This window comes from Osmerus mordax, chromosome 11, assembly GCF_038355195.1.
Source record: "Osmerus mordax isolate fOsmMor3 chromosome 11, fOsmMor3.pri, whole genome shotgun sequence".
NCBI classification, from domain to species: domain Eukaryota; kingdom Metazoa; phylum Chordata; class Actinopteri; order Osmeriformes; family Osmeridae; genus Osmerus; species Osmerus mordax.
The window spans coordinates 12,954,872-12,981,819 of record NC_090060.1 but is presented as its reverse complement, the minus strand read 5'-3'; the positions used below and the strand labels follow the sequence as shown (position 1 = coordinate 12,981,819).

General features: G+C 46.0%; 1 protein-coding gene across 4 annotated transcripts in view; it reads left to right on the top strand.

The window, feature by feature from the left end:
- The window catches only part of stard13b (StAR related lipid transfer domain containing 13b), a 41,803-nt gene that overhangs the window by 13,955 nt on the left and 900 nt on the right, over positions 1-26,948 (top strand). Inside the window, exons 1-13 of one of the 4 annotated variants that reach the window (XM_067246108.1) lie at positions 7,478-7,634; positions 19,992-20,063; positions 20,565-20,646; positions 21,906-21,969; positions 22,787-24,150; positions 24,267-24,437; positions 24,520-24,679; positions 24,779-24,977; positions 25,094-25,307; positions 25,726-25,840; positions 25,950-26,171; positions 26,389-26,606; positions 26,727-26,903. In XM_067246108.1, coding sequence (XP_067102209.1) covers positions 7,478-7,634; positions 19,992-20,063; positions 20,565-20,646; positions 21,906-21,969; positions 22,787-24,150; positions 24,267-24,437; positions 24,520-24,679; positions 24,779-24,977; positions 25,094-25,307; positions 25,726-25,840; positions 25,950-26,171; positions 26,389-26,606; positions 26,727-26,903 — 3,215 coding nt within the window. Of the gene's footprint in view, positions 1-7,477; positions 7,635-14,492; positions 14,518-17,604; positions 17,688-19,991; positions 20,064-20,564; positions 20,647-21,905; positions 21,970-22,786; positions 24,151-24,266; positions 24,438-24,519; positions 24,680-24,778; positions 24,978-25,093; positions 25,308-25,725; positions 25,841-25,949; positions 26,172-26,388; positions 26,607-26,726; positions 26,904-26,948 lie in introns of those variants that run through there. The other 3 variants (XM_067246110.1, XM_067246109.1, XM_067246107.1) reach the window with 3 other exon arrangements.

The window sequence follows — 26,948 nt, the reverse complement described above, 5'->3', positions numbered from 1 at the left end:
CTCACTTGGGGTCATTGGTTTTCAGGGGCCATGGCTTGTGACCCTGGCAGTTGTAACCTCTCCCTGCTGTAACTAAAAGCCAATCTCAGGCTGTCTATAAGACAGCCTCTATGAAAGTCTTCTTCATGTTCGACTACTCATGCTGAGAACAGTCTGAATAAGAAATCTATTTTTTGTCTCTAATTGTAATCAAGTAGTTCATTGACCTGTCCAGTAGTTGGTGATATGGAGAGCTATTAAAATACATTTCTGGGTGAACACATTTCTACAATCAGGCACTTCTGAGTGAGTTAAATTTAGGTCTTCACCTTGAGGTTGCGGTTAGATTACAAAAATGACAACCCTTGTCTTGTTTTGAACCTGTGAGTCATGAATTACAAGCCAAGCACTACCTGGCACAATATTATTGGTCTCAGTAAGCCTAGTGAGTTTATTTTGTCAATAGAAATGAGAAAAAAGTCACATAAATTCCCTTGCATGTATTCACATAATCTGCAGTTCTGACTAAATGCTTGTATGCATCAGAATAGTGTGTTCTTCCCCTGATAATGAGCAGGAGGCAGTACAAAGCTGGCAGGTTGGTCCAGAACTCAGCTGCCACAGTAAAAGAGTGGCAGGATTTAGTCAGGAGAGTAATGAGGCAGGAAGGCCACCAATGCTTCAGGGAACTACAATAGCTATGCCTACACAGCCTGCACACCGCACAGGCCTCTCCTGCTTATCAGGTGATCACTGTGACGGTGTTCGTACTCAGTCTAGTGTACTTTGTGTACAGACTATGAAAAGACTAGTGCCAGCTACTCTCTTCTCTCCAGGGCAGTCCTGTCTATAGCCAGCTACCCTCTCCTCTCTGGCCCCTGTTTGGCTGGGCTGTGGGGCTCGGTTCACACTGACACACTGTGTACTTCTGCACTGAAGCAGGGCCGTGAGGAGACATGCTGCTGGAGATTTTACACAGCCCTCTGCTTCCACCTGTATCTAGATAAAGACTCAAAACAGTCATCAAAAGCCAACCCAGTGTCTTGAGGCAGTGTACCGGTATTCTGCCTTCTTGTGGTTTTCAGAGGTGATTAAACAATTTGGCTCAGTAATCAAAGCCCAATAGAAGATAGAGCCAGAACAGACTTCCTGCCTCTGGTTGAGGAACAGCAGGGCCCAATAAGGCATGTTTTCTTACAAAGATAATGTATCCAACTTAAAGACCAACACGGTCTGCCTGGTGGAATATCTGGCTGTATGAAAGATTCAGCAGTATACAGGCTGATATTTCATTGAATTCTTACATTTGCATGTGAACATGTTACAATGTTTATAACAAATCCAAAAGTCTCTGTCAGCAGTCTGTGTCAACTCCATTTCAAAAGAACCCGACAGAAATACGACTGTCATGAGGGTATTAGCAGTCCCATAAGGAGTTGAGAGAGACAGCATGAGGCACCTCTGTCCTCTAAGTAGACAGACTCATGGGCTGCTTTATGGACTGGGTCCTACAGAGCTCTGCTACAGTATGCATGACACTCCTCTTCCCCAACCCCATAATCTAAACCCTCACAAGCACCACATCTGTAGGTCCTCTAAACCTTCACATATTCCACATGTGTAGGCTCTCTGAATGTATGGTCAGGACATTTATAGCTCATGCCTGAGATGCTGGGCCCAGGAGGAGGGTAGAGGGGGAGAGAAGTAGAGGAGAGGAGATGGGGAGGAGAGGTGGAGAATAGGAGATGAGGAGAGGGAGGAAAGCAGGAGAAGAGAGGAGGGAAAGGAGCAGAGAAGAAGAGGAGCGGGGGGAGAGGGGAAGGAGTAGAAGTTAGAGAGGGGAAGGGGAGGTGGCCCATGCAGTGTTTCCATACACTGAGAAGTGTAATCCCCCAGACCATTCAGGGGCCTGGAGAGGGACCTCCCGGCCAACACCATCATCCAATGAGAAAGGAGACGTTCGTTTATCCACATCTGGGATTTTCCCACCACAGTGAACGGAACAACATTCCACATCAGTCACCAGACACAAGTAATACACACACACATATATATATATATACACACACACACACACACACACTTAACAATCATGTAAACATGGAATGGAATTCTTACTGAGTACCCAAACGGAGTACAGACTAAAGGGCTAAACCAGTTCTCAGAAAAGTATTCAGTGTGTCGGGGAAATTAGTACTTTCTAAATCTATCCTAAACAAGGAGTGAGTCAGCAAATACGAGTTAGGGCAAATGGGAGTTTTTGATGATGATGAAATGTCTGCTCCTTGTATCAAATAATACTACCTCTTAATCTCTGCCAGATTTAGAGGTCTAGCCATAATAATCTCCACAAGGATGGCAGTACTTTTTTACTATGGGGGGGGAAAGTGAGGAGGAGGAATCGTGGGTGCTTTGATACATCCAGAGTTCAGCATCAGTCATAGAAGTCCCTCCAGAACCTTCCCTCTCTAAGGCTGGTGGAGGTCGCAGAGTGTAGCAGGTGTCCCTCAGGATTCACAGCTCATCTCAGTCATTACGACACAAGAGACGGACAACCCTGGCGTGCCTCACATTCTTCCATACCATTTCCTTACCCTGTCTTGTCAATGAGGAATTTAGATGACCATGAAAACATTATTGATCCAATTCATTGTGATCATTTATTAGACATTATTAGTCTGTCAGTGTAGCTGACAACAGCACTATGTGCGTCAGGGGTGAGGGGCTCACAGGGCCAGACAGAGCACATCCTCTGGCCCCTTGCTCCCCTCCCCCAATCATGTCCACTGATACTGTGGCCTTTGCTACCCAGGAGACTCAGTCATGTGACCCCGCAATATAAATCAGACTCTGCTGGAGAGGATGTGATCTCTCTGTTGAAATGAAGTAATGTGAGCTTTGCTGTAAAGAGAACACATAGGTTCATTAAGGAAATTGTCAGTCTTTATCTAGTTATGTGTTGAGACAGAGTCTGAATGAGAGAATGCTCATTAGTATTATAATCCTTGCTGGGAAGAAAAGGAATTAACATTGCTGGTTTGATGTTACACATAAGCCTAGACACAATTATGTGTGATGATCTACTATTGGTGTAATTAACTTTTTTTTACTGGACTGTTTGATACAATTAAGAAGCTTTACTATACCACTCAAAGGACATAAATATTTAATTCGATTTTTTCTGCTTCATTATTGGCCTCAAAGGTACCAACAAAGCAGAGCTAAATGAGGGTTAGGATCTGTTCTTTAATGTAGAACTATTCATAAAGTGTGTGTAAAAATAAACCTCACTTTTTTAGAGTATTTTGACGTTTTCAATGAGAACCGATATTTGTATCAGTTTGTATTTTTAAAACTCAGACTCATACATTAAGGATTGTAGTGTACGCTGTTTGAAATAGTGGGTGGGTGAGATGGTGCGGGGAGAGGGGGAAGTCGCGCTCTGGTCATGCTTTGGACTGTGGTGGTAACTTCAAACAAGCATCTGGTCAGAACTGTGACGCGGACAGTGGGTGTAGCACCGATAGGTCTGTATGTCTTCTTTCTGTATGAAAGAAGGTAAAAAAAAAATTGAAGTCGGTTTGCATTGAGCACAAATAACGGTGTAAAATAATAAGATGTATCTCTTCTTCGGAACAATGTACAACTTTACGACTTCAAGGTAACTCAGCCTGTGCACCAGGTGAAGAGGCAATACGGGACCAAACGAGTGACATTTGAAGAAGTAACGGATGTTGGTGGTTAGGAGGATTTCTTTTATTATGCCCATATCACGGATTTACAATGACAAGTAAACGGAAGTCTATGAAACTAAAGCTACGGAGATCTTTCAGTGAGCAGCTGCGGGACTCCACGTCGAAAGCTTGGGATTTACTATGGAAAAATGTCAGGGAACGACGACTTGCAGGTCGGTAACGAGTGGAAATGATTTTAATTATTGTTTTGGAATTGTTCGCACAGGTGAACGAGCAGACCAACTTGGCAGATCTAGAAAATCCTAATAAATGTTTCATTATTATTTTGCTAAGTTTAATAATAACAGAATGCCCTGTCCAATGGTGTGACTTATTTGGCCATATCGACATCCCTTCCTCCCCATCTGTATTGGCTCATACACAGACTGAGTTTAACTGGTTTTGTTTGTACGTCACTTTGATTCAAAGACTAGTGTTTCTCTTTGCGTGAAATCACATCTTATTGTAATTATTATCCGGACGGTCCCCTTCAGAGTGTTTAAAATACCCTGCACGATTGGAAACTTTTGTGATCATAGTGTTTAGGTGTGTCCTTGTGTGGTTTTAAGAAGTGACTGGTTTCAATTCTGTATAGAATTATAACTTCAGATGTGAAGCTGAAAGTGGAACATGTGAGTGTCCTATTGGCAGCGTACCACTAGGTGTCAGTCAAATCACCATGCATACAAGCGATGCAGCCGTCAGCGGCATTTATGAGGGGCCGTTTAGGAAATAATTCAGACTGTCCTTACACAAACACATTTTCAAAAATTTTCGTAACCTTTGGTAGAAAATATTTTTTCAATATGTCAATAAGAAAATGCAAAACCTTTTTCGAAATAATTTTTAAACTTTTCAAAAGAGTAAAGAGTCCTCACCAATGATACAACTTTATTTTTTTATTTTGTACCTTTTCAAACTTTTTTTCAAAACGTTTTGAAAATATTTTTTCAACCTTAAAAACCCCCCAGAAATCACACATGAAGTGAAAGTAAAGAATAGGAGCGGCCATTCAGGAAATAATTCAGACTGTCCTTACACAAACACATATGTAACACAAACACATACACATAAAACGTTCACACACATTCATACTCCTGAAAACTCCCATCCACATATGTGAAATGCTCGCAGACACATATGAAACACATTCACATTCACGTGCAGAAGATCAACTGATGGCATCCATAAGTGAAAGTATAAAAAAACCTGGACTCGTTGTCTACGCTGGTGGTTCAGGTTTGGAGGGGTCTGGGCTGCCGTCTGATAGAGGAATGTTTAACCCCTGGCGCCCAGCAGAGGTGCTCTACTAACTAGATTACAGACCTGAGGGACATGCAGCCAGCAAAATAGGTCAGACAAAGAAGACCTTGGATGTCAGCTGAATTGCTCATTCATAGTACACTCTACTGGGCAATACATGACTAAACACTGTAATGGAAGCCTTGATGGTTGCAGTCATCTGATGGTAGATCAGACCTCCCTCCTAGCTCTAACCCACCACAACCCCACCTCAATATGAGCAGACATGCCATTGCACATGACCACGATGGCATTTCTAACCACTATGCCTGTCTTGCTGGGTGTAATTAACATGAAAGCTCAGATATGAGATTAAACACGATTAGATTCAACTTTATTGTCATTGAGAAATGACAGTTAGCATCCAGCCAGAAGTGCAAATACATTTACATTTACATTACATTTATGCATTTAGCAGACGCTTTTATCCAAAGCGACTTCCAAGAGAGAGCTTTACAAAAGTGCATAGGTCACTGATCATAACAACGGGATAGCCCCAAACATTGCGAGCAGCCAAAACATGAAGCATACATTGTGGAAAACCAAATAAGTGCCAAAGGGAAGAACCATAAGAGCATGCAGTTAAACAAGTTACAATTGAACAACATGAAACTCCCCACAAGAGTGCAAGAGTGTATCTGTAGAAAAAACAATCAACAGTAAAATATTTCACAGTGAGTACAAGAATTTGAAACCGTTACAACTAACCAACAATCAGAACAAGAGCAACAAGTCTCTCAATACGAGTCATTGTGATCCTGGATGAAACTAAAATCAGGTCCAGCCAAGCATTCCTAAGTGCCGTTGTACTCCCGGAACAAGTGCGTCTTGAGCCTTTTCTTGAAGGTGGGAGTAGTAAATAGGAGTACCTTTAATAGTTTTTAGAAATAACAGCAGTTATTTGAGAACCATATGTTGTTACACATGATCATACGTGTGAGTGTGACGAGGATTCCTGTGCCCATGGAGCCGGGTAGCAGGCTGTGAAAGCAGACATGTTTGAACAGGTCTGATAAGGCAAGGAACACTTCAAGGATGCTTAGCCACAGCTATTTCTCCCTGGCATGCCGCTCACAGACACACGCTGGAATGGATGTTGTTGTGTTGGTAAACAAACACTAAACTTGCTGGAAGATCTCATGGTGCTTTCACAATCCTGCTGTTTTCAAAGGCAAGAGATCACTGTGTGATCCCACTGCTCTTGGTTCAGTAAGTTGTAGCTCAACTTGAATAAAGTGCTCAGCATGGGAGGATTAGACACAGACAAATATCAAGAGATTAAATAATGTGCACAATGTCACCCCACCAGCTGCCATAACCTGCACCACCTGCACCAACAGCTTTGCCCAAAATACCCTTGACACTGGTCAGGGTGTGAGTGAAGGTCGTTAATACCAGGAGGAGTCTAAGAAAAATTGCAGGGGGGGTTCTGAAGTGTGCGGTTGAATTGTGGTCTTTGTGTGTCCTAACCCAGTTAGGATTTTAACAGGCAGGAAGAAGTTTGACTTGGTAGCTTGCCCACTTGTACCCACTTGTACCCTATTCACATGTGTTGTGGTTTGTCTACACAGGCAGCCTGTGTGCTCAGACTAGGGTGACAGTTGAGTCGCTGGCTGTGACAGGCAGGGGTGGGTCTAGTTGTGTTGACTATGTTTCAGTTTGTAGACTAGTGTGTCCTGCTGTATATCACCCCATACTCACAACTGGGTACTAACTGTAACATGATACAGTTTCCCTGTATAGGGAGCATTGTAGGGGGTGCTTGGCCAAGTTCCTGTTTGCCTCCTCTGTGGCAAGGTAACGTGCCTTTATGTAGGTGTTTAGGTTCAAACCTTTTCTTCCAAAGGTGTCTGGCTTCCTGTGGAGTCCTGCTGGGTGTGGATGCTGGGCAGCAGGGATACACAGAGGGCTCTGGATGGCGGATGGGGGAGGGGGAGTGGGCTTACATTGGGGATGGGGAGCAGGGATTAGCATTCAGTCACATTGCAACTAGTCCCTCCCTCTCCCTCAGTACTTTACTCTTCCTAGTACGCTATTCCACTAACACTTCTCCTCAGTAAACTTGGCACCTCTGTGGAGGCCCACAGCACAGGGCTTGTTCCTGGGCAGGGCGGACCCTCAACCGCCCTCCTGCTCTGCTTACTTACTTCACAGGCATTCCACTGGTATTTATATTTCCCTCCAGACTAGGGGAAAGCTGACCAGCACTCGCACAGACTTTGGATTCAGCTCAGAAAGGTGGGCAGAGCTCCCAGTGCTGTCCTGTTATTGGCTGCTCCATGGTCACCTGACCTTGGGAGGTGGTGAAGGAGACTCCTCCCACCAGGCTCTACTGTCTTTCTCAGCTGACTGCGGGGCTTGTTGCGCCTGGATGTGAAGGCTTCTACTGGCTGGAGCGGGAAAGTATTTGTGTGAGAGTGTGTATCAGGGTTCCTATGTGGAGGGAGCCCAACGTTGTAGCCATGTACAGACAGCTACCTGAGGCCTCTGAGTGTCTGGGTAGTATGACTCCAGAGACCCAGGATATCTACCTGAGACTGGACCACACCAGGAGGCGCTCCGGGTACAGGCTGGGCAGGATCATCGCCAGGCAGCAGCTCCTCAAGAGGATAGCTGGAGGTACAGTAGGGAGAGCTGTGTCCTGGTGGATGTTGAGCGCTTTAGTTCAGGTCGAAGGTTCTGTTATAACCCTTGCTCTCGTTCAGAAGTCCACTGTTGCTTAAGACCCTGATACTTAGTTATGAGTCTACAAGGCCACAGAGAGAATCACGAAGCTGGAAATAGAGGCGCCTGTCAATTTTGTAAATGTATCCCTTTAAAAAAGGACTGAATTAAACTGTTAAAAACAAATCAAATGATTAACAAAGGTTGGTACCTGTATCTAACATGTGGCACACCTTGATAAGACTCACACAAAGAAAGAGTATCATTAATAATGTCTTAGTCTGTGCACTCAGTTTCATTTGTTTTCTCTACTCAAATCACTACAGATAATGGTTATTAGTTTATTATGAGTACTGGTAGTATTAATATGTAAACAGATACCCCAGCACACCATTTATTGTCGCCCTGTCCCCAGTGTCTGGTAATTAGAGGTACATTGTGTACAACAGGGTGTGACCCCAGTGTGGCCAGACCCTCCCCTCAACTTTGTCCTCAGTTGTGTCTGAGTCTCGCCTGGAGGCTGGAGGCTTGAGAATTCTGCAAGGCTGGGGGATTCTGCAGGGCTAGGGCTGGAAGCTGGAGACTGGTGGCTGGAAGCTGGAGACTGGGGGATTCTACAGGACTGGAGGCACCAGTCACTCTGCATAACAACAGGAGGGATAAGGGCCCTGCTGCCATGTCCCTCCCACCTGCAGGTGTGGGGGCCCTGGAACCTGATCAAAGACTGGCCACAGCTGCCTCAGCAGCCAAGCTGGCCTCTCTTCACAGCCTAGCCTGCCAGAAGCAGAAGCTTTCACCTCAGCCCCTCTACCTGGCACGAGTCCGAGTGGGAACCTTGTCATCAGATGCCTTCTGTATCACAGGGGACTGAGACGACATCTCAGGCGAGTGTCTGCAGAGATAAAGGACACTAGAGTTATTGTTTGACTGATGTATCCAGACTTCCTGGAGCTCAGTGTAGGAATGCTTGTTATGTGCAGAGATCTTGAAGATCAGGGCTTTTGAAGTCATGTGGTGAAGACTTTCACCAGACGTTTTTAGATCAAAGATGTCTGGTGTGTCAGAAGAAAAAAAAACATTTAGGTCAGCTGGGATGACAACAGATGTCTGAAATGTGTAGTAGTTGTTATTATTATTCATTTTTTGAATACTTCCTCAAAATTCAAGTCTGTCTTATTCTAAGCCGTGAGAACAACAGGTGTATATTCCAACCCTCACTTTGGAAGTCTGTGTTTTCTACTTGTGTAAAGATGTGGCTTAGTAATTATATGTTTTATTTTTGTTCAAGTGGATTGGTACTGGGTCTATACCAGGTCTGACTGGGGTCTATACCAGGTCTGACTGGGGTCTATACCAGGTCTGACTGGGGTCTATAACAGGTCTGACTGGGACTGCTCCAGGTCTGACTAGGCTGGCTGTTGGCCCTGATGCACGCTGCAGTCCTGCATTCCAGTTGTTCTGCTGTGTTGACATAGCAGGCTGAAAGTGAGTGGGGGCCATAGGGACTGGGAGAGTAAGTCATGTATTGTTTCAGTCTGAATTCCAGGGAGGCTTGTAGGGTCTTAGTCATGTTTCCAATTTGATGGTATTTCAGTGACACCTAAGCTTTGTTTGGCTACTCATTCAGTCAATAAATTAAGCCAGTGGCAGTGAATAGGATAGGAAGCTACACTGCACATCATTCTGACACAAGAAATGATTCCCACAAGTTCTAAGGTCCAATATCTGTAAAGGTTGTCACTGGAACTGGATATGTGTTCCAGGAAAGGGGCCTGTATGAGATGCAGAGAAATGTGTCTCCTTCCTGTGTGTGTGGCTAGGGGCTTGAACAGTATCGTCTCACTCATCTGTGTGGAGCTGCCTGCTGCAGAGGTCTAGGACTAGATCCATCTGGTAGATCTCCTCAGCCTGTAAACAAGGTCCATTTGGGCAGCAGACCCAAAGGATTCCAGCACCAGCTGCTCATTGGAAAAGGAAAGTTTCACACCCAGATTGAACTATGTAGACCCTCTGTGTCCATTTTGCTCTTTCTCACACACCCACATACATCTAAACAGTCGCACACTTGTTTGTCCACACGTGCTTGTACACAAAACCACCTCTGTGAGGAGTCAATGAGCTATTTATGCCTTTATGGAGAGGAAATTTCCTGCCAGATTCTTGACTTGCTATACTTAATACGTCACTGTTTTCTGAGTGGCTAAAGCTGTTTATGGTCTAAAGCCTCCAGGTTTCTATGGACAATAGCTATTGACAGTGCATGTTTTAAATACTCTTTAGAGCAGTCAGTGGCCACGCTAACCAGATGGGAACTAACTAATGTTTATATATTTACCCGGATGTTTGGTAGTGTAAAGTATATTTGTGGGGGGTAGTCCTTATATTTTTCAAAGCAAGATTGAAAGTTTGTTTTCTCCCTAAATATTAATTGAAATATGTCTGTGCTGATGTAGCTAGTAAGTAAGTAAGTAAGACTTTATTTATATAGCACTTTTCATACAAGAATTGCAGCTCAAAGTGCTTTACATAAAATCAACAAAAACAATAATACAAGTGTTGATCTAAAACTCACTATCTTATCGAAGCATGACTAAAGGCTCCCATGCTGACTCAGTGTGTCTCCTCATGTCTTAACTGAAGGAGGCTTGTGTTCTGGACAAAGGTCAGTGTCCGGTCTGACCCCTCAGGAGCTTCACGGCTGTTTGACGTTGGTGTGGCCGGTTCCTGGACAGCTGACACTGGTCATTGCTAGGCAGCTGTGTGGTGCTGAATGAATTAATCTTTACCCTGAGATCCAAATAGTGCCTTAGGTGTTTGTTTGTCCTGACAAACTGTATCTGTATCACTATGTAATTCTAGTAATATTCCATTCTATTGCATCCTTTAGGCACAAGTATAGCGCTCTTAAGGGTTGTGCCAGATCTGTGTTCCCAGACCCCTTCAGTTTAACAGTAGAGGAAAGGAGGGGAAGAGCACTTACACTTTCAAGAAGGCAAGCTCTCCCCTCCTCACCTCTCCTCACCTCCTCTCCTCTCCTTCAGCCCATGCTCGGAACCTGGAATCTAAAAGGGGTTTGCATTTTTCAAATGGGAGTTGCTCAGTCTTTTGATATGCTGTAATGTTAAATCCCTTTCCAAGGTGTGGGGTCTGGTTTGCCTACTTAAAACTACAGCTCAGAGCATTGAATTATTCATCAGTGGCGCCCTACAACTGCAGCTTTAACAATCCGCACATGAAACAGCTCTAGAAGGCTCTTCATTTAAATGGGAAGGATTTGAAGTGTGTGCCCATAGAAAAAAGAGACACATCTTGTCACACAAAAAGTGACAAGATTTAATAAGATAATGCAGCAGATATGCTGTTATGGTATGTGTCCTTCTTTCTGACCTTCGCATGAAAGTAACAAACCTTCCCAGTAGGGCTGTGTACCGGGCTAGACTGACCTTCCTTTTGACAGGAGTTCAGGCTCCTCTACCTAGAGTGACGAGAGAGAAGTTCCTATCCTGACAGCCCTGCTGCTCCCACAACTAGCTGGCATGCTAACAGCTGACATGGACAGGGATAATCATTGACTGTATTGAAAGGGTAAATACCTTAGCTCCAATGTAATGGCAACAGAAAAGTCACAGATTAACAGAACATGCTGGAAAACTTTCCCTACTCACATATTCATTGCAGTCACCGAGTTCATATGGTTATCCCCCCCTCCCCCCCCCCCCCCAAAATCCCACTGCTGACTTGTTGCTGAGACTGTGTAGGGATTATTGTGGTTTATCTCAATTGTCATGTATCTTTTGTTTATCTATTTGACAGAGGAAGCATTGTTCTTTTTTGACAAATAAAGGGTCTACATTATAAAGTTGACATAAAATCAAGGAGAGTGTGTATGTATACCCACTTCTTGAAATGGACTGCTATTGTTGATTGTTGAATTGTTGAATAGTTGAATTCAGAGCACCACTTCTGCCATGCTGTATTTTGACTCTTCGTTGCCCCCCTCTGGTTGAAATGTGTAAAGCACTTCACAAGTTGGGAAAACTGTCAAAAGAGGCAGAGCCTCTGAGCATTTAGTTGGACAACAAAACTTGATGAATACATTGATACCGTACAAATATAGTAGATAAGCCAATCAAATATGAATCTATCAAATAATTGCTTCCCTCCTCGTGTGTGTTTCATCTTCAAGTCTGCTCATTGATTCAGGATTCACTTGCAGGAGTTTGAGCTTTCACATTATTTGAGTCGTCAATCAAAAATATTTGTCTATTAAACTGTTCTGAGCAGTGTTGCCCAACCTTAGTCTGAAAAGCCATCTACATTGTAAAACTCCATACATCCACTCTGTAGCGTTATGATATAGTCTGGCCATGTGGTTGTGACTGTAGCCTCTCCAGGAATTCCTGCTCTCTTCTTTGATGGAGCTAATTAGGCTTGGAGCTGCAGGTCCTTGGGGATGGGTCCCTGCCTTTGTTGTCCTGGCCCTGAGAGGGTTCTCACGGTAGGGGCCCTCGTTCTGAACCCCTCAGATACTGGCCTCCTCTCTACCCTCTGACTCTCTGAGACCATTCCCATGCTGTTTCCTCTGGGACCATGTCCAAATGAGTAGGAGCTATCTCTATCTCTCTTTCTCTGTCTCTCTCTCTCTCTCTCTCTCTCTCTCTCTCTCTCTCTCTCTCTCTCTCTCTCTCTCTCACACACACACACACACACACACACACACACACACACACACACACACACACACACACACACACACACACACACACACACACGCATTGTAGGATCAACAGACTAGTTCCCTCTGTGGGTTTCCTGTATCTTCCCTGTGTTGCTTCCATGTTTAACACAACTAAGACTATATACACAAACTTGTTGGCTTGTCTAAACCAGAAGGCTTCCTTGCCATGGTTTCATGTGGGAGCCAAGGCTTTAAGGAGGTGTTGATCTGTAAGTCTATGCTTTTCATGTCAAAGCAGTGATTGTAGGTCAGTTAGTGGTGTGTTTATCTGTAATACACATTGAAATCTTCCTCAAGGTGTGTCACGCAGCGAACATGGAAAACCTAATGACAGTGTTGGTGCATGCAATCACAGAGAAAGATGTACATCATACATGCCTGCATTATGACAGGGAGAAGAGGGGATACATGCACATCAAAGGACAACTAGAGGCAGAACAAAACACACGCACGCTGACAGACAGGCAGGCAGGCAGGCAGGCAAGCAGGCAGGCAGGCAGGCAGGCAGGCAGGCAGGCAGGCAGGCAGGCAGGCAGGCAGGCAGGCAGGCAGGCAGGCAGGCAGGCAGACAAGTAGGCAGACAAGTAGGCAGGCAGACAAGTAGGCGGCCAGGCCAATATGAAAGTGTTTGTCTGGAAGGTTTCTCTGTGAGCCTGTGTCTGCATATGGAGCCAGCCCTGATGCCCACAGGGAAAGTACAGTATACACTAACTTCTTACTTTAGACTACCTCAGCACTCATACATGGTATGCTGTTATTTTAGAAAATACCGCTCAGGTCCATTTAATAAAACATGCATTTGTCTTTAAGACCAAGACACACAGGCCTGTGGATGATGTTATCATTTTTCGGAGAAAGAAAACTTTTGAATCTAATCAGGGATAGCTTGCCCTTGATGCATGTCACTGTTATCCAAACCATTCATTCATCTGGCCTGGTTTGCTTATGTATTCTCAAACCAAAAGTACTTTATCTCTCCAACTAACAAAATGATTACTTTACAAAGCAGGGGATTTGGTCTTGAGGGACGGTGTGGGGGCTGGATAAGGTATGCCTTCATGAAATGAAAAGGAAATCTCCAAAAGACCAAGTTGATGTTTTTCTCACAAAAAAAGTAAATCCTTCATAAAGGCCTACAAGATGGTTGTCAAAACACTTTAGCAAGTGTGGGAAAATGGCTGCAGTCCAACGTCTGGAAGTGTTTATCTTGTGGGCCATAGCTTGTGTGTGACTGCTATATGGATCTGGCAGCATGGTCTGCTGATTGACTTCTGCTCTGTCTGGCCTTCTGGGAGGAAAGATGGAGGTGTGGGGGGCTCTGGAGATGGTAGAGGTGTTTCCTCTCCCTAGGTGCTCTGCTCTGAGGCCCCTCTTCCTGAGGCTTCGCTTACCCTGAAGGGCCATAATAGAAGGCATGTGTTGCAGTGTACTCTGGGGCTAGGGGGATCTGGGGGTTGGGGAGGTTGGGGGGGGGGGTTCATCGTTGAGCTTTGGCATGGCCCCAGTATTTGTCCCATGACTGCTTCATTAAACCCCATCCAAGGGATAAATTAAAGCGGGGGAACCTGGTTCATTATGAGGAAGCCCTTCAAGCAGTTCAATGTTTGTTTGTTTGTTTGTAGAAGGACATCAGTCATCATATCCTCTTTTTATGTAGCAAGTGAAACCATGTGGCTGTCTACTTTTTTAAACAACTCGACGTGATTTTCCTTCATTAAGGAAACGTTAACAACGGCAGCACAACCCCCAGTCCACAAGTAGCATAAGATTAGGAATATCCTCAAACTATCATTGTGGAGGTTATTGTGATGGTTCCTGCATCTATCAGCCTGGGTTTCCTGTTTCAGGAGTGTTGCCCCAGGAGGGCAGTTGTTGCTAAATCTTGCTGACGAAGTGAAGTCTGGATCTGAGGCAGAGAGAGTCACAGAGAGAGTTAAAGGGTTATTACTCCTGAGATGAAAGCCTCTTCTCTCTGGGTGTCCTTCAGAGGCAAAGCCGAGTGTTACCACAGCTGTGTTGCTCTTGTTTGAATTCAATACAGGACCTTCAGAGACAAAAACACCGCGGATGTGACTTCTGACCCATCAGGCTTTGTCAGTGGTAAGCAACATCAGCTTTGGTCAGCTTCAGAACTGCTCAGCTTGTCAAAACTTTTAGACAAGTGCCTCTCTTCTACTCACTGTCGACTAGAGAAATAAGGGTGCACTTGACATAATGTTGTTTGTTACGATTATGGTTCAGGTAAGACAAAAGATTTACCAGAGAAAGCAAAGATTATGGATCTTAGCATTGTAATTCAAAACTGTAGACTGATACCATGCTCTAATGGTTATAGAGATGTTTGTGAGCTCTTGTCCAAGCCTGTGTTGGGCTCCTTCATGTTGAACAACCTTTAGTTTGTATTCTGGACCAGGAGGAGTCCAAAAGCAATAGGCTGAGCTCTAATATCCTCTGCAGAGTGGAGCCTGAAGTCCAGTCCATGGCTGGCTCCACAGGCCCCGGGGACCCACTGGGATCTGTAGTTTGTATTTCAGGAAATGTACCTTTGGTGTCTAGGCAACGCTCTTGCAGAGCTGACAAATGTCGAACCTGAATTTGGTGGTAAGAGGTTAGGGACCATGTTAGGGGTTAGGGACCATGTGATTTCCTCAGGATGAAATGAGATTGTGTGTGTGATTCAACACAAACTCTGTCTAATCTTCCCCACTGCTTCATCATGTGCCAACCACAAAAACATGAATGCAGTGGCAGTTACAAAGCGCTGTTATGGCCACTAATTGTGTTTCATCCTGGTCGCTGCTCTAAGACAGGCACCTTCAGTCCTTTGTCTCAAACCAGTGCCTGTAGTGTTGCGTTGACGTATGTAATAATGCTGTGAAGTGAAACGGAAGACATGTCGGCAGATTAGTGAGTGGCACCTCTTGTTAAGTTCATGATTGTGGCACATTGTGCCATGGATGCTGCCCACTGGGACCCTGAAACACCTGGGGGGCTATGTTAATTAAAACCTGCTCCGGAAAATAGCATGGCTTTCTTCCCACGACATGACAAATGACCTGGGGCAGTCCAGTATTAATCCGCCATACGCTGCTTAGCCAGCGTTTCCTATTCTCTCTATGGAAGCCTTGGGTCTCTCTGTACAGCAAGTCCGTCTCAGGCATGGTGTGGGATTAGGGTCTGAGCAACATGTGTGTTCTTCATGGGTTCTTTTTGTCCATGTTTGTATGTTGGCCATTATCTGGCTATCACACTCGTCTTCCCTTCTTGACTCGCACCATTTAAGTCTTTGAAAGGTTGGAACTATTTTGGGCATGAGACATCAGATGTTGTGGTTCGGGTTGACTGGACAGCCTGTGGTTAGTCTCTTTGTTTTTGCTCTTCCAGTCAGACAGACACTGTGCCAGACAGTTTTTTTTGTCTGCAGCAGTGTCACTGTGGGGGACGGAGGGAGCCTCACCTCCACCTCCCCATCTCCTGGGTTATCACTCATAACACCTCCCTCAGGCCAGACAGTCAGTCAAGATGTGCACCCGGCCCCGACGGCTCTCCCCAGGTGTTTTTCATACAGACAATCACCGTGTACAGTAATAGTCTGTCATGACCTGTGTTTCTGAGGTATTCTGCTGCCTGCCTGGATGATTCACTCAGTGAGGGGAGGGGGAGGGGGGGCGCGGGGGGTAAAGTCTGAAAAGCGGTAACACTGCTTGTCTCTTTAGACTGCAGCCATTGTACTCGTGGGTCTTGTTTTAGGGTGCTTTCATGAAACTCCAGTCAAAGACGAAATGTAAATATTGTTAAGTGTTGAATGAATTCACATGCGTCATCCTACCTCTGTACTAAACTGAGCCCTGGCTCCAGAGTCATGTTTTACAAGAGGAAACATTAGCACAGGCAGACCAGCACGTATCCTGGTCTGAGTTGTACTAATGCCAGGAGGCGTGATGGATGAATGCCATGGACTCAGTGCCATGTCAAAACTTAACTTAAGATCTAACAAAAATAAATTAAATCAACACATCCATACACAAAAGCATACTGTACAATAAGCCTGTCATTTGACTCTGCTTGATTGTTCATTTCGGAATTCCCCTTTAAATGATTTGATGAGTTGATTCTGAAGCCTGGTGAGTTGTCTGTGCCAACAGTTTGGGAGTTAAGCCTTCTACTGTTCTCATTGATAGCCATTTAGTTTAGACAAAGGAGAAGGCGAGACTAGGACCTGAGGGGTGACAGTAGGGGTGAGACTAGGGCCTGAGGGGTGACAGTAGAGGTGAGACTAGGGCCTGAGGGGTGACAGTAGGGGTGAGACTAGGGCCTGAGGGGTGACAGTAGGGGTGAGACTAATGGGTGAGAATAGAGAATAAGAGGAAGTAGTCAGTGGTGATGTACTCCACTGGAAAGCCAGTGTCTCATTGTCTCGTGTCTCAGTGATTCATGACTGCTGATAGCTCACAGTTTATGTCATGGTTTTCCCCACTTCAGCTGCGTCCGATTTTCCGTTCCTACGATTTTCCGTTCCTACGATTTTCTGGAATAACATCTGGACTCTGACCCCCCCCCCCCCCCCCCCTCCCAAACCAAACAATGTGCTGCTCAGCTGAACAGCTCTGGAGTTTGGAGGAGACGGGGTTCCGGAAGGGTAAAATATTCCCAGCACATCGTTTTAGACGGGACCGTTTCCTCAATAAGAAACAGCTCATTTTAATGATGGGGTGTGAATGAGTATGTCTTATGTAGCAAGGCCTCCGTCTCAGGACCCAGAAGTCCCTTCAGTCTTATTTGTGAGACTAGCGAGGGATTCGTCGCATCTTGCGCAACAAAAGCTGCTCATTGCATACATGCAGTGTTCACCGCTGGGTTGGCTCCAGCCATGGTGTACCTTGCCAACTATGTGCTGAGAGGACAGAGATGTAGGGGGCAGACCAGGAGGGGAGCAGAGGGGAGGAGAGAGAGGGCTGGAGGCTGCGAGAAGGGGGGCAGCTGGAGGCTGCTAGAAGGGGTGGGCTGGAGAGAGATTTAGGGGTGGGACAGGCAGATGGCAGTTTAGGGGCAGTAGAGAGAGAGAGAGAGAGAGAGAGAGAGAGGGAGCGGGAGACAGGGAGAAACCGAGAGAGGGAACTTTGGACTAGAGGCCAGTACTCACCAGCAGAAGCCCGTCTTGAGAGAGCAGGAATGTGGTTCAGCGTGGGAATGAAGATGCTTCAGTGTGTTGAGCGAGCTCGGTGAATCCTAGAACAATATCTTGCGTGGCTGGATGATGAAAATATCCAGTAAGTAGACCACCATCTGTTCCATCCGTTTAAGCCAGACAGCGATTTCATGTGTTTTGTTCAATTGATTTTGAATACCTAATCAATAGAAGTAAATGTAGAGAAATACTGTGATTGGGCACTGGTGTCTTTACACACTAAATCTGAGTTGTTTAAGTTTGGTAAGAATATGATTTAGTTTATTTGATCTTTTATGTTGATATACTGTATCCCTATTGCTGAGTCTGAGCAACAGTTAAACTAGCTGTATAATCTGGTTTCTCATAAAAAGTTATAATATACAAAATATTGAACCTTTGCGTACTATTGGCTCTTGCCCAACTGGATGAATACAGTGGAATGTGATTGAGCTGTTAAACGCTGTCATGTTATTGCCAAAACTGGTTTCTGTTGATCCCAGATTCTGTCCAAGTGTGTCATCTCCGGCCCTGGGGCTCACCTACAGTATAATATACCTTACATAAGAATGTACCTGTTGGACAATGTTACATAAGATAGATGAGAACACAGAGGAAGGTGTTGTCCTTGTGAGACACATCTGCCCAACGGAGGCTGGCATGCTCGGATCATGGTGTCCCCTGGCCATTGTAGTTCATTCTTTCGTGACACTGCAATCAAATACTGCATTTTTCAATGCTTCAGTTCTTAGTAGTAAATGTGAGTTGCGATTCTGGTAAGGGGCCAGCATAGTCTTTTATCCTGGAGATATCCTGGGAAAACAAGACAACGGTACAGAATGTCTTCATATAATGTTACAAAATGGTGAACAGAGGAATTCCCAGCTCATGTTTCATGTCCCCAGTCATCTAACAAGGGGATGTGGGATGCAGAGATGCGCTGGCAGCCCTGTGGCTGGGTGGTGCAGGGAAACAATGCAGGCCTGACATCCACCTGGGAGGGCTGGGCCAGGGGGACAGGAGGGTTACCTTCAGGTGACCCAGGTGGGAACAGCAGGTACAGCAGGTATGCTGGGAGAGCTCACATGTTGACTCATCTGTTAATCTCACAACGCGTTCTATGGGGTAAACAGGGAATTTTGTCAGCCAAGCCAAGGCCACTCTCTGGGAAATGTTAATATTGGTTCAGTTGGTGGTCAGTCCAGGGAGAAAGGCCACTGTTGTCTCATTGTGACAGAGGTAAGTCCTGGTATGAGAGAAGACTACCAGTGAAAGGTTAGCTCTGTTACTACCTTATGACCATGACAAATGTTATTTATGAGCTGTGTCAAGTACTCTGCATCAAGCTCCATAGACATTGACATCTTTATGATGGTGTACCTGTTTGGAGCCCTCATTATAGCTGTGACTGCATTGTCGTCTGGTGTCGGGTTGACGGGGTTGTTGTGTTGAGTTTCTGGAGACTGACGTATTGGAGATTTTGTTCTTAAACAGTTTTGAGAGTGTGTTTACAACTCTGTACACTGGAAATGTTACTGACAATCCTTTTTTTTCTTTCAATGATGGTACTGAATGTCTTTCTGGGAAAGGCCCCCATGTGTCCTGCCTGTGCTGTTTCCATGGCAGTGTTCTGGTGGCACTAAATGAGCCCCAACTCCATTAGCATTAATGGGGAAGTGAGAACAGTCTGTTTCCTCTAAGGTTGAGTGTCTGAGCCTCCCTGTCACCAGGCTTCTGAGCCAGCAGACGTCATGGTAGGGGGTCAGCAGGGGTGAGATCCAGCCACGGGTCATCTCTGTGGGCAGGGCCAGCAGGACAGCTGCTACACACAGACAGTCTGGCACCTCAACAAGTTAACAGACTTGTGATTACTGATTATTTCTACAGGTTAAATAAATACACATTGAGAATGGTGATGCTGTTTGCTGGCTTTGATGTAATTTTTGGAACCCATATATTAATTTCTTGATTTCAATATTGAAGTGAAGTTTGAAGTGAAGTTCAAATATTTGCAAATCCTCTCACTTAAATCTGAAATTTTCCAGAGGTATCGGTAGGATATACAGTATATGACTTTTACAGGCAACCTCTAAAATATGAGCGCTGTCTAACTGTCCAGGGATGTCTCCTGTCTGGGCTCTCCTGTTTATCTCACCTTCTTAGTTCTCTGGAAATATCAGACATTCAGTTCTGGAAAGCCTCATGTCTGTACATGTAAGAGACAGGGGGTCCTTAAACAGCCAAGGTTACTAACATACTAAATATATTGTGGAGTATGGTCCAGTTACATCTATGTTCGATGGTAGACTCTTGTTGATCTGTTTTAAATGGTTTCCATTGGATTTTGTCAAAATGACTGAATGTAAATGTGTATCCCAGACTAATGAAAAGATTTGCTGTGTTTCAGAACTCGAAGCTAAGGAAGCATGTGATTGGCTGCGGGCAGCAGGATTCCCTCAATACGCCCAGCTGTTTGAAGGTAGGTGGGTTGGTTTATAGTTATGAAGCTGATACTGGAGTCGCTGCCACTCTCTAAACTAGGAGATCTGTTTTTTTACTTAAAGAAACCTGCCATGCTTTTCATAAAAATACGCAATAACACCACATAAAAGCGTTGATATTTTAGGAGTCAGTGGTCTGGAGTTAGTCTCTGGGGTTATGTAAGAGGAGGCCCATGCCCAGAGCCGGACGACGTAATGCCTACACAAGTCTGTGTGTCGTTATTTGGGAAAACCCTGTCTCTTCTCATTACCATTATAATGTCCTTAACAACGCAGTGGCTGTCCTTCTCTGGATCGCTCTCTGGAAAGAATGCTGTCTCCTTCTGCTTCAGTTATACGTCTGCCTTAGATAATAATACAATGCTGCAAATGCATGTGTCCATTTAGCCTTTTTTGAGATGATGGGGAGAACATCTGTTTAGCAGTGTGTTGCTGTTTAAACCAGAGCAGATTCTGATCTAGATGATCTCCTCCTGTAGACTCTCAGTTTCCCATTGACATCTCTTCCGTGAAGAAGGATCATGACTTCCTGGACAAAGATCTTGTGGAACCCCTCTGCAGGTAAGATAAATACCACTAAGTCAAACCATGTGCCTTTAAACAGTCCTGTATTATTTTCAACATGAGAGAAGAGCGCATTCATGTTGTTTGTGGTATTCATAATGTCCGATAATGTGTTGCAACACTGGATATCTCAGTAAGCTGATACCAGGGGGGCCTTGGGGAGTTCAAATGTACCCAGCCTTCACAATGTTCAGAGAGAGAGGCACTTCGGATCAGGCTGAAGATCCACATGCATTTCAGAATGCTTTACGGGATCCATTATCTAAATATCACAAAGCAACCACGTAGGATTTTCTTTTGAAATGAACAACAAAGAGAGTAGAAAGTGTGTACAGTGATTGTGGATGTCAGCAGATGTCTGTCATCCTCCATTCCCTAGGGATGATGGTGAATGTCCACTCTTCAGCTACCAGGGTTGCTATAGAAACTGCTCTCCAAAGAAGGCAATTGGAACACAAGGGGTGCCGGCACAACCCCACCCTTGACTCTAAACAACCCTTAAACATCTCATTTACATTCCTAACCAGCAGTGAGATGAGAAGGAAGACAGTGGGAGCCCCTTCCCACCTCAGTGTGATTCGGAAAACCACTTCTCTGCTTGTTGATTGTCTGTTAATTGAAACCAACATTTCACTAGTTGAGTAACTAAATAAAAAAAAGTATGTCAGGGTATAAAGGAGGAGTTGTTTATTTGCTGAATGTTGCTCAGACAGATGGAGAAAGCCCTGCCTCATGAGCAGATATGCTGATTAAAGTGTTAAGTGCGTGACTAATGGAATCAAAGGAGGGGTGTGGCTGGGGGTGTCTTGGTTGCCGACAGCAACACAGTGAACCAGACAGAGAGAGAGAAAGAGAGAGAGAAAGAGAGAGAGAGGACAAGAGAGAACAACTAAGTGGGTCCAGCTGAAATGATCAGAGCTGGAGCCGAAGCAGGGAAACCAGCCCATTAGCGGTTCTGGAGGACTGCTCCTCTACTGACCATTAATTCTAGTCATTATCGTTTGGATCAGCGGCAGAGAGAGAGAGAGCCCACAACATCTGCTCATCAGCAGGGATCATTAAGTGTAGGTCAGTGCTGCAGTGGCCTTGGGTGTACTGTGGAGAGAGATGCAGGTCTTGGAAATGGTTGTAAATACACAGCCTGATCATGTTAGGCTACTGATAAGGTCTCTCTGGGGTCTTCTCTGTCAGCTGTGTACACTCACATTGATTTAGATTTAATTAACATACATATCTCTTTATTATTTCTCCTCTAGGCGCCTCAATACCTTGAACAAGTGTGCTTCTATGAAACTTGACATAAACCTTCCTAAGAAGAAAGTAAGTAGAAACTGTTTTATTCTTGTGACAGTTAGGACTCCTTATGACATATTGTGTAAGAGGTGTATATTTGGCTCTGGTTGATTCCGTGTTAGCGTGTCAGGTATTAATAGCATTGCTTAGGGATATTTACACCCAAACACTACTATTACCTTTCAGTGTTCTTGACATGCCTGCCTGGAGATTACTGCTGCTCTGTCAGCCTAATGTGCTGGATACTATATCTGCTTCCTGCAACAACAATGACACCTAATCCACCTTCATCCCCTTAACCTAGATTTAATGGTATTTGAGGTCTGGCTATTGTCTTTTTTTTAAATCTTTGTCTTGAATCAGATCTGTTTCCAATTTTACCTTTATTATTTTGGTTTTATAGCTGGTCCTGCCTCAAGTCACTAAATTGTGCAATGTCATTTAGTACCAACAAGCCGATAGATTATGATCTATCTCTACTTTACATCAGACAGACTGTGATCCGATTATAGCCCTTAGGCTCCATCTTGTCCATCAGCTCACTAGGAACATCTTATCTTACTGGGCTCGCATACTGAACTAACTGCTTCTTCATCAGTCTTGAACAGAGTGCGAATTATACAATGACAAACGGGGGGGGGTCAATTTCTTCTCCAGGGCGTAAATATATATGATATATGACGATATATAAATGTATCGACCCCCCCGACCTGTTGTTTTTACCTCTTTCAGGGGGGTCCAAGTCTTAATTAAGGGGGTCAAACCCCCCCTAATTCGCACACTGGTCTTGAAGGAAAACACAGATGTGTGTTAACACAGTGTTGTGCTGTGCCCTGTCTCCCAGAGTGAAGACTCAGATGAGGACGACGTCTTTGCTATCAGTGACAAATGGACCTTTGAGTGGAGCAGCCGACGTTGGTCTAGGCTTCAGGACATCGACTGTCTGCTGGGTCCGCATGGAGCGGGCCAGGGTGCCGGGGATGGTCCGGCTCTGAGGACCACTGCCAGCAGTGAGAGTGTTGTGACGGACCTGAGTGAGCCGGAGGTGTCGTCCCTCCACAGTGAGAGCAGCGGGGGCAGCTGCCACAGGGGCCTCAGCACCGAGGACTCGGACTGCTCCAACCGCACCTTCCCCGACTCTGCTGCCATGCCTGACTCCACCTCTCTCACGCTGCCCCACCTCCCCGAGGACCTCTCCCACTATGGCTCTCTGCCCGACAAGCACGGCCGCGCTGGCCGCGCACGGGCCAAAGATTTCTTACGGCGCATGGAGACGCTGCGCTCGCGGGGTACGCTGGGGAGAGGCCGCAAGACGCTGGTGATCAGTGCCCCGGTGCTACAGCAGGAGTCGCGGGCGCTGAGGACGCAGCACTGTGTAGAGATCATCAACGGAGAACTGGGCTCCCTGGAGGCCCCCCCCAGCCGAGGCCTGTCCTCCCAGTTCCAGTCCAGCAGTGAGGGCAGCAGCCACTCCAGCGGCAGTGCCGTCAGCACCCCCAGCCTGAGGGAGCGCAAGCCCCACAGGGACAAGCGCAGCGGCATGTACCTGGAGGACGTGGACATCTTCCCCGGCAGCCAGGTGAAGAGGGTGGCTGAGCAGAACCGCAGGAATGAGTTCCGTTCCTATGAAGACCTGGTCGTCCACATCCCCAAAGACCACAAGCCAGGCACCTTTCCAAAAGCACTATCCATAGAGAGCTTGTCCCCCACCAAGAGGACCTCCATCAACTTGGACACAGGCAGCATGCACCTGGACGCACAACTGCCCCCCAGCCATAAGGAGGCCAGGCCCTTGACCCAGTGTTGCCCCAGGGGCAGCCGCCTCAGTGTGTACGACAACGTCCCTGGCTCCCACCTGTACGCCAGCACCGGCGACCTGATGGACCTGGAGAAAGAGGACCTGTTCCCCCATCTGGACGACATTCTGCAGCATGTTAACGGTCTGCAGCAGATTGTAGACCACTGGTCGAAGAATGTACTGCCCGCAGGAGAGGGGCTGTCGCTGAGACGAGAGGACGGGGAGGAGACCGGGGGCCTGCAGTCATCCAGCCACATCACTTTAGACTTTGAGGTAAATTCGGGCCTGGAGGGCCATGTGATGCCCAGCGAGGGAGACAGGGACGGGACGTCCCTCAACGAGGCAGACCCCACTGGGCTCCTGGAGAGGAGGGACTCGGGGGTTGGGGCTTCCCTCACCAGGCCTAGTCGGTGAGGCTATCATTGATTTGTTCATTTAGGTGAAGTCAACATAGTTGATCTTCCTTCTTTGAGATGCTTTGACACAAAGGTTTTTCTAGACTAACGGTTGTTTCCTGTCTCACCAGCTTGAGATGGCCCAGCTTCCAGATATCCAACCGCCTCAGTCATTCAGTAGCCTCTCTGCAGATCACCAACCAATCAGCAGGCCAGCTGAGTCTGCTGCAGAAGTTTTCCTTGCTGCGACTCACTGCCACCATGGAGAAGTACTCCATGTCGAACAAGCATGGCTGGACCTGGTGAGTCTAACACAATCCAGGTAGGATCATAGAGGAGGATAATAAATGGGCTCCATTTAACCAGTTTATTTGTCCCTCTCAGGTCAGTGCCAAAGTTTATCAAGAGAATGAAAGTGCCAGACTACAAGGACAAGAATGTGTTTGGCGTTCCCTTGATGGTGCACGTGCAACGTTCCGGCCAGCCTCTTCCCCTCAGCCTGCAGCAGGCCCTGCGTTACCTGAGGAGCCAATGCCTGGACCAGGTAAATCTCTCTGGCTTACCTCTCTCTGGCTTACCTCTCTCTGGGTTACCTCTCTTTGGGTAACTTTACAAACTCAGAACCTCTTTTTGTCATTTCTAGGTGGGTCTTTTCCGTAAGTCGGGGGTGAAGTCTCGTATTCTGGCACTGCGGCAGATGAATGAGAGCTCTCCAGACAACGTGAGCTATGAGGACCAATCAGCTTATGATGTAGCAGATATGGTGAAGCAGTTCTTCAGAGATCTACCAGAGCCTCTTCTCACCAGCAAGCTGGGAGAGACCTTCCTCCACATTTACCAGTGTAAGGGCTCTCTCTCTCTCTTTCTCTCTCTCTTTCTGTCTCTCTCTCCCTCTCTCGCCCTCACTCACTCACTAACTCACTCTCTCACTCACTCACTCTCTTTCCCTTACACACAGATGTGCCTAAGGATCAGAGATTGCAGGCCATCCAGGCAGCCATTATGCTCATGTCAGACGAGAACAGAGAGGTGCTGCAGACACTGCTCTGCTTCCTAAGTGATGTCACTTCCAATGTGGAGGAGAACCAGATGACCCCTATGAACATCGCAGTGTGTCTGGCCCCCTCCCTCTTCCACCTCAACATCCTGAAGATGGACAACATCTCCCCCAGGTGAAACACTCTTAAATGGGTCACATTGCTGCTCTCCTTTCCTCAGAAAAGTAATGAGCAGTATGCCTTCCTATTAAAGAACCCAATCATTATCTCCTCCTAACTAGGTCTCTATAAAGATAGATATAAAACAGTTTATAGAGTGTGCACAGATCCTAGGGTCCCAGTGTTCCTCTACTCTAGGCTGGAGTAGGTAGCCATGGAAATGCCTGCTTTTTACAAGCTCACGCTGTGTGTAAACAAAACACATTTTGGTTGTAAATTTGACCTGAGATGAAATGATTGTTCCAAAGATCAAAGGGGTAGCATGCAGGGAGAGGTGGAGAAGGAGGGAGCTGGAGGTTTATGGGCTGTGCAGTGGGCGCCTCCGCTAGGGAACTGTGTTACTAATAACAGTGTTTATTCCTGTAATCCTCAGGGCCATGCAAAAGAAGTACGCCACGGGCCGGCCCGACCAGAAGGATCTGAATGAGAACCTGGCGGCAACACAGGGCCTTGCTCACATGATCGTAGAGTGCAACCGCCTGTTTGAGGTAAGAGTGCAAATAACATGCACTATGTGTAGGCCGCTTTGGGTCAAATGTCAAATGTAGATGTGTTTAACCTTCTGCCCCCGTGTTGTTTTCTCCTGGTGCCTTTCAGATCCCTCATGAGATGGTGACCCAGTCGAGGAACTCCTACGTGGAAGCTGAACTGCAGGCCCCAACAATGGAGGAGCTGTTCAGGCAGCTGGAGGATGACGATGGGACCTATCAAACACACATGGAGATCAGACTGCACAACCTGCTCAAAGAGGCCAGAGAGAAATCTAAACACTGGGTGTCCTGCCCCAGTACTGACAACACTGAGCTCTACTATAAGAAGGTGAGTTATGCCCACATTTACGAGGGAGTGAAAAAATTGCATGGATCTGACATACTTAGAAATTGTATATATAGCTTTATAGCTGCAGTTTTAAACAAATGTTTGAGAGCATTTTTCCCCCCAGTAACACTCAATAACTCTGTTACTTACTGTAAGTAATCAACTTGAATGGTGCTGTAGGAAAAGCTTAAGGAATTCTGGTTGTGCCCGTTCCCAGGTAGGTGATGGGAGCCCTCTGCGGCGATGGCGTGTGTGTGTGGAGGTGGAGGCTCCGCCCTCTGTGGTGCTGAACCGTGTGGTGCGAGAGCGCCACTTGTGGGACGTGGATCTGCTGCAGTGGAAGGTCCGTGACACGCTGGACAAACAGACAGAGGTGTTCCAATATGTCCTCAACCGCATGGCTCCTCACCCAAGCAGGGATTTTGTTGTCCTCAGGTGAGAGATACTTAAAATGAAATAGTTTGAAATGATATTGCAATAAAGCTACAATTTAATTATATTTAATGTACTCAGAGCTAGCATGGACTGCTAATGCTCTGTGGGTTTGTATTGCAGGACTTGGAGGACAGACTTGCCCAAAGGCACGTGTTCCCTGTTGTCTGTGTCCATTGAGCATGAGGACTGTCCTCCTGTTGGTGGGGTACGAGGTGTGGTCCTGGAATCCAGCTACCTTCTGGAGCCTTGTGGCTCCGGGAAGTCCAGACTCACACACATCTGCAGAGTGGACCTAAAGTGAGTCGGACATTCGTGATACACACATTGACTCATATACAGTAA